This window comes from Bombus bifarius, unplaced genomic scaffold, assembly GCF_011952205.1.
Source record: "Bombus bifarius isolate JDL3187 unplaced genomic scaffold, Bbif_JDL3187 scf7180000010271, whole genome shotgun sequence".
NCBI classification, from domain to species: Eukaryota; Metazoa; Arthropoda; class Insecta; order Hymenoptera; family Apidae; genus Bombus; species Bombus bifarius.
Window position 1 is genome coordinate 2,965,543 of NW_022885586.1, and position 13,466 is coordinate 2,979,008.

The 13,466-nt window shown below is 36.7% G+C and overlaps 3 protein-coding genes and 1 long non-coding RNA gene across 4 annotated transcripts; 2 read left to right on the top strand and 2 right to left on the bottom strand.

Annotated features, from left to right (window-relative positions):
- Nucleotides 1–28: 28 nt before the first annotated feature.
- LOC117216339 lies at nt 29–9,287 on the bottom strand. Its single transcript, XM_033462984.1, is given in 22 exon segments — nt 29–216; nt 296–552; nt 619–789; nt 862–952; nt 1,026–1,239; nt 1,298–1,436; nt 1,500–1,675; nt 1,731–1,823; nt 1,918–2,050; nt 5,235–5,464; nt 5,533–5,727; nt 5,806–6,078; nt 6,324–6,520; nt 6,591–6,844; nt 6,910–7,080; nt 7,513–7,603; nt 7,697–7,910; nt 7,988–8,261; nt 8,343–8,470; nt 8,565–8,785; nt 8,859–9,089; nt 9,128–9,287. Coding segments are annotated over 22 exon segments (4,056 nt in total). The 5' UTR covers nt 9,267–9,287; the 3' UTR covers nt 29–52.
- Nucleotides 1,982–3,216, bottom strand: LOC117216337. The gene is made up of 2 exons (XM_033462983.1): nt 2,605–3,216; nt 1,982–2,516 (listed from the first exon to the last, which is right to left on the bottom strand). Exons 1-2 carry the CDS (start codon nt 2,845–2,847, stop codon nt 2,112–2,114), a joined length of 648 nt encoding a protein of 215 aa, XP_033318874.1. The 5' UTR covers nt 2,848–3,216; the 3' UTR covers nt 1,982–2,111.
- LOC117216340 lies at nt 8,318–10,977 on the top strand. Its single transcript, XR_004489356.1, has 4 exons — nt 8,318–8,406; nt 8,495–9,760; nt 10,094–10,224; nt 10,661–10,977. It is a non-coding gene; the product is annotated as an uncharacterized LOC117216340 (long non-coding RNA).
- A 157-nt stretch (nt 10,978–11,134) lies between these two features.
- LOC117216335 (mannose-P-dolichol utilization defect 1 protein homolog) lies at nt 11,135–13,131 on the top strand. The gene is made up of 5 exons (XM_033462979.1): nt 11,135–11,363; nt 11,993–12,058; nt 12,193–12,325; nt 12,400–12,604; nt 12,686–13,131. Exons 1-5 carry the CDS (start codon nt 11,276–11,278, stop codon nt 12,926–12,928), a joined length of 735 nt encoding a protein of 244 aa, XP_033318870.1. The 5' UTR covers nt 11,135–11,275; the 3' UTR covers nt 12,929–13,131.
- Nucleotides 13,132–13,466: the final 335 nt, after the last annotated feature.

Consider the following 13,466-nt stretch of genomic DNA (forward strand, 5'->3'; position numbering starts at 1 on the left):
TTTGTCATCCTACTGGAATACTTTTTTATATGAAAAGCTGATGTTTTTTTTTTTATAGTTTTCGAGGTGAATTTGCTGTTGAAAGTAGTGCCTTGCCGCGAATTCCAAGGCTCGCTCCTTTTCCTAGAACGTTCCCGTAAAATGGACTGCGTTGTTTGAAGATGCACTCGAATTTACCACGAGGAGCTTTTTTATTTTTACGACGATCTATAACCACTTAAAATGGACACAACCGTGTTTTGTTTAATTCGCTGTACACAAGGTAAAAATTATATAATACAAATCCAATAATTACCTTTAATAGTATCTTCTATTATTTCTGGATAAAGTTCCTCGGTAACAGTACTGCTCGGAGGATGCAATCGTGGATTTGTATTTATTTCGATTAACCAGACCGATAGGTCATCCATTATTAAAAAATCAGCGCCGTATAATTGGAAACTGTTTTTTCGATTGACCATATTTTCTTGGGATGCCAGAAGTGCGCCAATTAAATTTTGCTTGATACCTGGTTTAATGAGTCCCTCCCATGCTGATTCTCGGTCGGTATTTCTGAGAAACGGCAGACAATCGAGTAATTGCTCGAGGTTTCTTTAAGAGTCGATATAAAATGCATACTTCAAGTATTCCTTGAATTTCTGAAGATTCCAGTGAAGTTCGCTGGGTATCTGTGCGTTCTGCTTTATTGTCTTTCTGTACTTCAACTGCACAGTCGTGTTACATAAATGAATCGATTCGTGGAAATTGTCGAGAGTAAAATCTTTCGACGCGAAACGAAGCAGAATATCCCTTCAAAACAAATAATTCTGTGAAGAATTGCTAAACAAAACAAGTTGTTGAAAGGTTAAAAAAGATCGATACTTGTACATCCAGACTGTAAGAGGTTGCGTACTGGTTATTAAGAACCACTGTCTAATATCAACTTTCGTTTTATAAACGAGTAGAGGTCGTTCTAGATGTGATTAATTATTAATTTAATTTATTCTGTTTTTTTCTGCTACCGCTGCTACTAAGCAAATACTGACCTATGTACTTTTGTACGACATACTGCATGCATTCCTTAGCAGCTTGATTTATCTTGCTTAGTATGTCTTGCAATGAATTCTTAAGAATTATACCTTTACCCAAGCTCTTGTCACCTGGTTTTAAAATCCAGACATTCCGCATTCCATCAATTTGACTCTGAGGACGACACTCTATCATTTCTTTTATCATATTTGCGGTGAATCGTAATAGTTCCTAACAACAAATTTTCAATATAATCTACCATCATTTTGATTTTATATTAATTGCATACTTCGATATCTATGCCATCATTCTTCTCCAATATTTCTCGTTTATGCAAAAGTCTTTCGTACCACGATAAAAATTGATTCCAATTAGAAATTGATATGTCTTTATAACTCTGTCCATCTATGTCCTCGTGCGCGCAGATGCTACAATTTATTTGGATTCGATAGAAAATGCCTCGAGAGTATTTTACTTTGTTTTTTTAAAACCTTATGTATTCCGCGCAACGTTCAAGAGCGAATAAAACTGCTTTGATAGGGACAGTGCCGTCTTGGGACCAAACAGCATTTGGTCCAGCGATGCTGGCCAAGAATAAGAACCACTTGAGAATTCCCATGCAAGCTGTGATGTAAAAATCTTGCACGAATTCCTTTATCTGCACAGGCTGTACACTTGTGACATGTTTTTATTACCATCAAAATGAAAAATCGTATACGAACCTGATAAACATTGTAGCATCGTGGAAATTGTACGTTTGACACGCCAGTTTCATAGAACCAAGAAATATTTTCTAGATTATTGCACATATCGATCTGAAATAATTTTAACATAGTTTCCAATAGTTTCTTCATACCTTCCGAACGAAAAAAGATTATGTATATTAGAAAATCACTTGCTATAAGTAACCTTTGATGTGAAATAGCACCCGGAGAATTTATTAATTATGGTTCTTTCTTCTGTTCTAACCGCTACTCTTTTATTAGTGGACCATATAAAATTAGCAGGATAACGTAATAATTTTTCAATCGTTTCCAAGCCAGCTGAAAGATAAAGAACGTATGTATATTTGTCGCTTTTATAACAAATGGAATGAATTTCTGTCAGCAACCTTCCGAGATTTCCGGTGACATTGAGAGCATTCTTCTGATGAACCTTTTCTCTATCCAGTTTCTTCTTCCTAGAGGCTTCCTTAGCACTGGGAAGGTGCCATAAATCACGAAAATTTTATGTTCGTTTACCGCCTTTGTCAGAACCTTTAGAATGAAATTGATCTTTGCGTCCTCAGCGGAGAGAAGACTCAAGTATTCCCTGAGAATGATCTTGCCGTATGTGTTCACGTTTTCTTTCTCCTCTTCTTCCAGTAGATCGTCGAGATCATCGCGGTTGCAAAGAATCTCGACGTTCGCGGTTCTTACAGGCTCTACGTTCGTAATCATTATAGAATCGGAAACTCTTACAATTATCTTTGATTCTTCTCCGATTTCCTTTGGATCTTTTGAATATATCTTACAAAAAATTTTGCGAAATAATATTTTTATGTGTTTTGTAATACTCGAAAATTCTGTTGGACTTTTTAATTCAACTCTTTCGTACCTGCCAACCTTGACAGTGCTCTTTAATCGAACAATCGGGAGAGGTTAACACAATTTGCCATTTGCGCGTTTTAATAGTTTTTACAATGTTCGAGTCTTCCAATTTATATTTTCCGTTTTTCGATATTTTAAAGTCTCCTTGGATGTCGGATAATCCATAGTTAGAATTTGTAATGAGATCTACGTTTTGACTTATTTGTTTGTCGTTTTGCGAAACAGTTACATAATCATTCTTTTGTCGCATCGTGGAATCTTTTCAATAACAAATTTCTATATTTTTATACTTTAACATGTTTTGGTCGCGTCAATCTTTCTACATCTCAATTTAGTTGACAAACTTTCGTTCAAAAATGACACCATTCGATGATGATATTGACAATCGATAAGTGTGCTTCGATATTGCTCTATGTTCATGATTTGGAGTAAACAAAATGTTTTTTTTTTTTTTTGTTAAGCTTTTATAAACTGTTCTTTTTTTATACTATCCCACGTATTTCTGCATGCTCTATATTTTTTCACGGCTTCACGCATGGAGTCGTCCAACAATTTTTCCACGTTGGCCTTTTTAAAAATTGGCCTTTGCAATTCCACCTTAATTGCTTGACTGTTCTTAATTTTTTTCGGGTTTTTCGCTTGTACTTTTTCTCCTTCCAATCTCGTCAGATCAGTCTCTGCAACTGTATTCTTGATACTTTGGATCGAATCGAAGTCCATTCGAAGAGGAATTTCTAGACTCATCTCACGTATCATTTCTGCTACAGACTTTAGCAAACGTCTATTCTTCACGATTCTATTTTCAATCAGTTTCTTTCTTTTGCAAATACTTCTGTCGTCCTGTGCGATATTCGTGGGATCGTATGACCTCTTAGTACCACGGAGAATACTTTGTATGCCTTGGAATATATCAAACACGTTACAAAGATAATATAGAAAGAAAAGAAGTTAAATTTCCTTCAAATTTTACCTGACTGCGCGTTTCTACTATTTTTCATACGTTCTTCAAGAAACATTTTGTCTTTCAACGCTATTTGTTTCTCACATTTCGTAGGAAATCGCGACGTACAGAATCTCGTGCTATAGTTATTCTTGAGATCATTTTTCTCTCTCAAGCAGTTTCTCTTTTTCGTTAACCGTACGATTTGTGTGAAACCGTTTTCAATTTCTCTTCGCATCGATCCTTTCTGCAAACAGGATTTCAGGCTTCTGTCTGAGTGAATATATAACGTTTGATTAAATGTTACTCTCGGTGCATCGAGTGCTTTTCCGTCAGGCTTGGAAATGTGATCATCGTTCGTGTACGTGCCACTGGAGTTCGTTGGTAGATACGGTGTTGAGTGCACTTGTTCGTCAAACTCGCTTTCCGAATCGGTGCAAGTGTCGGACAAATTGAACGAGATCGAATTTTCGTCTGACCACCGCGAGTGGCATGTGCCTGGCTGGTAAGGGAAAATTGGAGTGATTCAGTAGACCGACAAGTTAAACGACAAGATTCGCCTTCTAAAGGCACGAAGTTTCATTGCACCGAGGAATTTTGTTTTAATATTGTTCCGTCCGGAATAATATTAAACGAACTACGTGAGATATTCGCACGTTTCCGAACACCTCGCGTCAGTTCTGCTACCACCTCACCTTTACCAGGTGAAGACACGTAAAGGATGCTGTTAGTTGAAAAACTAATGTTTGACAACAGTCAATCAGCTTGTGTTCTGAGCAAACTAGAGAGAACTCATCGGACAATCCGGACAGGTGAGACCTTTTTTATAAGACCAGACATTTTCTAACATTTTATCAGTACAGACTGTGCTGTACTCGTTCACATACTTTTTCATTAGGGCTCAAGTTTCTCTTGTCGCTGTTGGATTTGGAATGTGTAGAACGGTTAATTGTTCTTCCCTAAACGCTCATACACCGTGGCTGATAATAGCAGTCGTCCGTAATGACATTATCACAGTATGATTTGTTTGACTTGGTGAAATTTAATTGAAATAAAAACAGACGTATCGGGTTAAAATTCGATGCATCATGACATTAACATGATTTCTTTTACTTAACGATGGCTTTTAAGAGTTAACTTTCGCAATATATCGTACCTTGATTTTGCGTTTGGATTGTCGAAAAAATGTGCATTGAAAATCATCTTCATTGAGAAGAGTATGACTGGTATCTTTCTGATTAGGCGAATAGCCGGCGGTTGCAGTACCTCCAGAATTCCAAGATGAGTCGACGTACTCCATTCCACGTGACAAGTATCGACAAAAAGAACGTATATCGCTTAATTTTTTTACAGCTAATCATCGAATTTAGAGGAGAATCTTTGGAGAACGATGGTCTCCATTTGTCTGACTGTTCCACTTTAATAATTTTGATTTTTTTTTTAAGTTGCCATTGATGTTGGTTAATTAATGTCAAATCATGTTTTTTTTCGATTTGAAGAAGTCGATTAGATTTTGTTTCGGTATTTTCTTACAGGGAGTAAAAAATCGGAAGATCTTAACGGTCGGTAGTATAGTTTTTTATTGATCATTTACAGTTCAGTTCAAATATACGTTCAAATATAGACTCTAAGGATAGATCAACAATGGAAGAGTAACGAGTGCAGATCACAAAGACATTTTCAATCACTTAGTTAACCTTAAACCAACGGCGTACATGTCCGTGATGTCTGATAAAATCTTATTCTTCTTTTGACGAGGATATTTTTTTGGGACGTTACGATTTTTATTTTTCACGTTCACTGCTTGACCAACTTTGTTTGTAGTTAGAAGAGACGGCAACGTTGGTGTCTCCCGAGTTATGGTGGACAGATGAGGAGTATTCTTCTTGTACTTTTTAATGGCATCTCGTATCACCGTCTTGATTATCTAACGCATATAAAGAGAATATTATCCAGAATAAGATATGGCGGTAAATCCTATAAAATTACATCTACCTTATCATTGTTTGACTTCAAAGGTTTTTCTATTTTTGGAACCAATTTTGTAGATTGTTTCTGAAAAGCCATAATCTTGGTAACCAAAGACTGCGATATCGGAGATGATTCTGCCTTACTGCTATCTGGTCCAGCGAAAGTGTGCGATTTTCTCGGCATGCGCGCCATATGTTTCTGATTATTGCCAATTTTTTCCTAATATACAATCGTTTTTTTTTTTTTTTTAAATAAAACCACCCGATAATTACGCGATTTAATCATTGTAATACGTACCTGAACGGATGTAGGGAATTTTGACTTAACGTTGGGTACCGGGCCAACCACAGGTGCACTTTTCACGGTCGATTCCTGCTTATCGATCAGCACAGCAGTTATTAAGGGCTTTGGAGGTGCACTCGTTGGTAGAGCTTGCCTTAACTTAGGCGAGTCCACTTTGTAGTAAGCGTAAAATTCTTGGTCAAGCTGTATTTCTAATTCTTCGATCAAATCTACGATCACTGGACCGATTTGATTGTGCACAGTCGATTTCTTCTTCGTTAAACAAGTCTACGATTATTTTCATTTAACCACGGATAAATATAAATTCATACACAATAGCGTCACTTTTTAGTTATATAATAATGCTTAATATATATATCAATAGTTTCATGTTTCTTTTCTGTACTAATATCTCTATAATATCTGATAAAAGATGGTTATCGCAAATAATTTCTAACTTTCGGATGGCATCCTGTAAGGCTCGTAAAATTAAGAAATTATTTATAATTCTTCGATTTTCTTTTGATGCCTACCATCGGGGACTTCGAAACGAGACTAACTTTCGATTCCTGATTATTTAAATTAGCTTTCTTCCCACAAGTAGTTATTCTAGTCCCTTGAAGAGATAGAGCTGCGCCTAAATATGGTTGACAACTTGGCATCCTTTGTTTGTAAGCCAACTCAAACTGTCCTGTATCAACGTTTTTATCTTCTCGATAATCTATAACCACTGCGGAAATCCACATAGCATAAGAAAGCAAGCCTAGCACTCGTATAAACAAATGGAAAGTTTCAAGCACCTTTTATAGTGTCCTCGAGAACTTGTCTGCACAGGCGTGTCGTAACTTTGCTCGAGTAACTCATGTCAGGATGACTATTGATTTCGATCAGCCATACGGAAAAGTCATCCATAACCATAAAATCAGCGCCATAGAGTTCGAAACTATTTTTTCGACGGTCCATAGCTTCTTGACTAGCTAACAAAGAGCCAACCAGGCCTTGCTTCATCCCAGGATAGATTATATCGTCCCACGCTTTGTCGTGTCCTTGAGATCTGTTGGAGTTTCGTCAGTTGCAAATTTCAATCTGATCACGCGACTGAATCGAAGTGCATCATACTTGAGAAACTCTTTGAAGGTCGTAGCATCCCACATATTATCCGAGGGCAACGCAGCATTTCTATCGCCACAATTCGTGTACTTGCACTGGATCGCGTGATTGCACAGATGAATCGACTCGTGGAAGTCCGTCAAACTGAATTTCTGGGAGCAGAATCGCAGGTAACTTTCCCTGCGAACGAGAGGATGCTATATTACTATTCCCTTTTTCGATGGATCGTGTTGCTCGTAGGATTCGCATGTCGAACATATCGCTCGATGAATACAATAATAGGAAGCTCATTTACGCGAACTGGGTTATGTAAACTGGGATCGGTTTTGCAGAAGGTGAACTCGTGACTAGTAATTTCCTATAACTTGTTTAAGAGTAATGAATTACCTAGTTATAATTTTAAATGCATATTAGCAAGTTGCTTCTTTCTGCTTTGTGAACTATTTCAAATGTACATTGACGATAATTGCAATGCATTTTCCACACAATAATTATACGATACGGATACTTACAAGCATGAGATAACGTGACACGGAACAGAAATTGTTTCAAGTTATGCATACCTGTACTTACTTAACTACAATGTACTATAAATTATAGCTAACAAATTACTTGTATATCCAAAGAGTTAGGGGCTGGGCGCAGGTAATGACGAACCATTGTCTGATGTCAAATTTAGTGCTGTGTATGAGTAATGGCCGTTCTATAAAAAAGGGAACAACGTGTGTTAATCAAGACTACATTTATCCGGATAAAAGTGTACCGATCGATAATTTTTAAAGGCAGCAGCAATTACCAATGTATTTTTGTACGACATAGCGCGTGTCTGATTTATTCGATGGATTCATCTTCGCCATGACATCTTCCAGTTTATTCAGCAGAACGATTCCTCGACCTCGGCTTTTATTTCCCGGTTTCATGATCCACACGTTCATCACACCGTCCATATCGATTTGTGGCCAGTACTTCTTCATCTTCTTCAGGATATGCTTCGACGCCAAGAAGAATTTCTGTTCACACCGTGCTAAATTAATATAGTTCCCATGACTTCACTTGTCAGCGATTCGATCGAAATCGAGTTGCTTACTTGAAATGGCACATTGTTTCGAACAAAGAGAGCGTGACCATGAACGATCTGATAGTACCAGCTGATAAACTGATCCCATTGATGCACCCAAACCCTTTCGATTTCTTGGTCGATATCCTCGTGCGATTGTGCGCTAATGTAATCGCTGCATCGTTTAATTGCGAACTCTAACGCCTTCAAGGGCACCGTGCCAGTCGGTGCTCTGACTGCGTTTTCACCTTCGTTGTTGATCTTACTAACTAACCATTTTAACAGACCTAGACATGCTGTGAATCTATACGAAATATAGATAATAAAATAAAAATCAAGATGTTAAAAAGTAGAAAGATTTGTGCAAATAGTAGCTATGATTCACCGAAAGTCTTCGACGAAAGCGTGCATCTGATCGCCTTGGCATAAATTATAGCAACGTGGAAAAAGTGTGTTCGCCACTCCAGCCTCGTAATACCAGTGCATTTGTCTGACGTTCGAACATAAACCCACCTAAGGCAATCGATTTTCTTACAGGCATATATTATCCTCGTACAAAGTGTGTTTCACATGACAGAAAGAAATCAGGCAAGGCCACTTCAGGTACCTTCGACGTGAATCCTGCCCGACAATATCTGTTAAAGATCGTCGTTTTGTTGTCCTGTGCTGGCCAACCGGGCCATTCCGATCCTGTGTTCCAGAGAAAATCCACGGTGTGATTAGTGAGCATTCTAGAGATCAATAGGCGCTCGCTTTGCTGATCCCTTAAATCGCCGATACCAGCCAACAATACGACAGGACTTGCATCCACGTTAAAATGTTGTTCGCCTGAGAAAGTCGACTTATGTAATACCAAAGGTAAAATACAAAATTGAAAAAATTCACGAAACGATTGAAATACCATTGGTATTCTTTTTGAAGAACTTTTCGCACCATCCTCGTTTTAACATGCATTCGCGAATCACTCGCGCCCTTCCATACACCATGAACGTGTGATGCGCAGCTATGGCATCTTTCACTATTTGCTTGATTCGCATAAATCGTTCGTGTAACGTCGGTGGAAGTTCTAAACTCGGCTGAACTGTTCCTGTATGACACAAACGATGTTAAAGTATACGTTGGTGAATGGAGGATAAAAAATAGTTTTTGGGTCATAACCTTGAACTATATTCGCATCTGATACAATGTCTAGCGTTGGTTTCGGGTTGTTATCTAGCGGTTCGTCCACCACAGGTTGTTCTTCATTCTTGTCCGTTTTATCCGAGCTGGTCGGCTCCAAATTCGATAGCGCCTCATCGTTTGCTTTCATGTAGCGCACTTGCAAATCTGTAGGTTCGTCTGCACTGATGCACTCCGTTGGTCTTCAATTTCGCTTCATTGCAGTAGAGTTTGTTGAAGGAAGAACGAGCCCGAAGAGGTCAACGTTATTTTATCCTGGATCAGCTTACAAGATTCGATAGCAGTTATTAAAAGTGTCCCAAAAAAAAAAAAAAAAAAAAAATAGATCTTTAACGCAATAAAAAATCGTATTAACACTCTGCACGTTCGAATTAGATCTCTTCTAGTACCTGTTGAATCTTCGACGTTCCATCAACATTCTTCTCTCCGATTCAGAGCAATCACCTTCGATTTTTCTAATTGATAATCGCCTGTTCGAATCTAAACTGTTTAACGGAGGAATGTCCTCGATATTGCACGATCAGAGACGACATGCCTCGAACAGATGCGAGTCAGAGTCACAAGGAAGAATCAACGAGACGGAAGCAAAACTCCGACTGAACATCATCGAACAACAGACTCGAAGTATGTGTACATAATCTAGAATTCCGTAGGCGTGCGCCCTGAAACCGTTTTAAACTACCCTAACTATTCGGCGAATTGGATAAAATCGCATGACTATGTCCTCCCCGAGCTATATTCTTATGTCGCATTACAAGATCTGCGAATATTGGATCAGCTGGCTGATAAGGGTGATCATTTAGAATCTCGAAAAGCGACCAGCCCATACAATCATTTCTTTCTGAATTATTCTATCATCAAAGATTTCCTAAAGTATAGTTTCGAATTCTGAAACATCGAATTTACCTGCAATGAAATTTTTTTTTTCTTTATATAATAAAATTTGGTAGATTTCAGACGCTGTGTAAATAAATTACATAATGGAAGTTCTAAGCGGATAAAAACAGTGAGGAAGGATAGGAGGGAATTGTTAGAATAGGAGGAGCGTACCAGGCACCCCTGCGGAACTTCACGACCATCGAATGCAGGTAAAGAAGCAAAAGCTATCGCGTGGGTTGCCCTAACCACTCCTGTTCCACAACCTCTGACCCACTTATGCGAATGCATCTTGGCTCGCGTGAAGAGGCGGCCTGACGAATCACTTCGACCTGCTATCGCTAATTGCCCGAGTTCGATTTCATGCTGATAATTTTCTAAAATATATTCGGCACGTCGTACTATTTTGCAATTCGGTCGACCTCTACGCGCCTTTGTTATCGGCTTTCCGTGTACGTTGATATTTGCGTGTGATAAAAGCAACATCAAAGAATTATTGCTTATGAGATAGTGAGTTTCTTTTGTAGAATCATGACCGCACCGTAAATATGTCAGAAATACCCATTGTTATTTTTCCATGGTTTATTTCGTGATCATAATTTTGTAATCGTAATCTTAATTTTCGTGATCTTACTTCCTTACCATTAGATATGGTGCGATATATGTTGTGGGAAATCATAGAATATAGTTGTACGACTGCATTCGTAGAGACTAGGATACAGTTGTATGTTGCTGCAATTCTCACTGGAATATTGAAAAGAGTACGAAATGCAGACGAGCTCCGAAAAAACGAATGATCCAAAGGATAAACATGTCACTGTCGGTGACAGGAGGTATTTGAAAATGGTAAGAAATGAAGTTGCTCGAGTTTCTTTACTTTTAAAACTCGTGATTTTAATGTTGAGCATTTCACGAATTACTGGTAGTAATGTTGTGTGTTTTTTAAAATGTATTAATGTTCATTGTTTTAGATATTAATCATTAATAAAAGCATTATCAGGGAACGAATAGTATTAGCATAAATAAGAATTGTAGCATGTCACGAAAACATATGGGTAATAACTATTCAAAATGGCGCGCCACATTCTTTATCGAAGAGTGCTGGGACTCTACTATGACGAGTTATCTGTCGGTATAAAAGTCGATCTTACCAATAGAATGACTCTATGTTAACCTATACATCGTAAACGTAACAAAGTGGAATTACATTATTTTTTGCATTCTGACACGAGTCAGAAGATATAAAACGCATGTGTAGCAAGTATGGCTCACTTAATCAGGAACGTTTCTCTTCTACTATTCACAGAAGAGTGCATAGAAGAATATTTCGATGACATGAACTTTTTTCACGGTGAGTGCTGGAACTTCATTCATAAACGGCCAATAGCCGATATAACTGATTCATAGAATTATAATAAATTTATTTTTATCCACAGCGTCTTACTTATATCCATTGTCATGATCGTTCGCATACCACTAGCGTACTATTCAATAGAAATAAAGATTAAAGTTTGGAACTAATACTTTCATTTCTCACATATCGTAACCTATTTTATATTTAATAAATGCTACGATGTAATACATGACTTTACAACTTTTTAGCATTTACACATTCAAATACAAGCATAATAGGTATATACATAATTTCATACTACTATAAACAAAAGCTTCGCATAAATAGCATAAGAATTTTAAATATAATTTTACTCCCTCTTTACTCTCGCATACCGTGAATTGTAATGCTTTCGAATTCTACTACTTTGAACATTGTACTGAATAAATTAGATTTTTGAACAATCGAATTTTGAAATACTCGTAGTGAGCGCTCAACGATGTTCAATTTTTTTCTCGACGATAAATTTGAAGTCATTATTCCTTTGTGACGATTTAAATTGCTTCTTATAAAAGTTAAAATGAATTTCCTGCGAAGAAGATACGAACCACTTCAAGTAAAACATGAAAATTTCGAACATGTTTCAGTTGGATGCTTCAAATTGGCGCTGAGCAAATTTTTAGGTCTCGGCATCATCGGTGGATCTCTTCTCGGTTAGAAAATATATTTTTATGTAAACTTTGTAATTATCATGAATTTAAACACTGAGCTGCGTTTTTGTGCAATAGTTGCATGTATAATTAACTTTGTGTATAACATTATACTGTATTAAGTTTTTGTTTGTTAGTCAAGATACCACAGATTGTAAAAATTCTTAGAAGTAAAAGTGTAGAAGGCATCAATGTCTTCAGCGTGTTACTGGACTTATTTGCCATGACAGCCATGGTATCCTACAGTTTTATAAGTGGTTTTCCATTCAGGTACTATAATTAAAATTATATATACCTTTGTACACATTCATATTATAATTAATCAATGAATGGTTGGATTCTAGTTCATGGGGTGATGGAGTTTTTTTAGGTATACAAACTTTAGCAATTGCAATATTAGTCATGCATTTCAGTGGTAATACAGTTCAAGCAACTGCATTCCTTGCTGCTTATCTAGCAGTGTTCTTTGCTGCTACTAGTGGCTTGACCCCGGTAAATGTTCTCTGGGGTTGTCAAGCAATGAATATACCCATTGTACTTGCCAGTAAGGTAAGATGCTTGTAAATAAAAATCATTATATAATATATATAAACTTACTGAAAATATATTTATGATTTCATATTGTTTCAGTTAATGCAAGCCTACACAAATTACTCCAATGGAAATACTGGTCAGCTATCAGCAATAACAGCTTTCATGCTCCTCTTTGGATCTCTTACACGAATATTTACCTCTATCCAAGAAACAGGAGATATTACAATGATAATAATGTATATGTGCTCCTCTATATCAAATGCTATAATAGTTGCACAAATTTTGTATTATTGGAATGTAGATGCGAAAAACAAAGATGGAACAAAAAAAAATCAATAAGTAAATTAATAAAATTTTTAATAATTTGGGAAATAATCAAATAATGAAGTCAAAAATCCGTGCAACGAAATGAAATGTGTAAGTGGGTGTAAATAAATGAAATCAGCATTCTGATATCAATAGTCTGAGAAGGATGCACCTACTTTAATGAAGAAGGTATAAATGTATCTAAGTTAATAAACTAATATTTTAATTACCCTAAACTTATATTTTAATCGCCATGTATGTATTACATTCATGGATCTTTTCTAGTTGACAAGTTATAATTTTAAATTTGCTATAAGTCATACTATCTTAAAAGTAGAAGATATTTTAGAAATAAACATACTATAAAAATCGTATTTGTTATTATTTCTAAAAGTTCCAAGCCTGATAAAAATTTTGTAATGGAGAATCTAATCTGTTTAGTAGAAATAAAGTTTTATTACTAAAAAAATTTTACGTCATCAATCACTTTAAATTGACCGCCAAACCGGAAGTGATATAGATCGTTGACGCTATGTATGATATGGTTCGCTAGCTGTAGTAAGGGAAGGGA

Bases quoted from the DNA above. Each gene is read 5' to 3' on its own strand.
- LOC117216337 (XM_033462983.1), bottom strand. From the start codon at position 2,847: ATGCGACAAAAGAATGATTATGTAACTGTTTCGCAAAACGACAAACAA. The intron at 2,517-2,604 runs GTACGAAAGAGT...ATTTTTTGTAAG, and splicing joins AGCACTGTCAAGGTTGGCAG to ATATATTCAAAAGATCCAAA.
- LOC117216335 (XM_033462979.1), top strand. From the start codon at position 11,276: ATGGCTCACTTAATCAGGAACGTTTCTCTTCTACTATTCACAGAAGAG. The intron at 12,326-12,399 runs GTACTATAATTA...GTTGGATTCTAG, and splicing joins ATAAGTGGTTTTCCATTCAG to TTCATGGGGTGATGGAGTTT. The intron at 12,605-12,685 runs GTAAGATGCTTG...ATATTGTTTCAG, and splicing joins CCATTGTACTTGCCAGTAAG to TTAATGCAAGCCTACACAAA.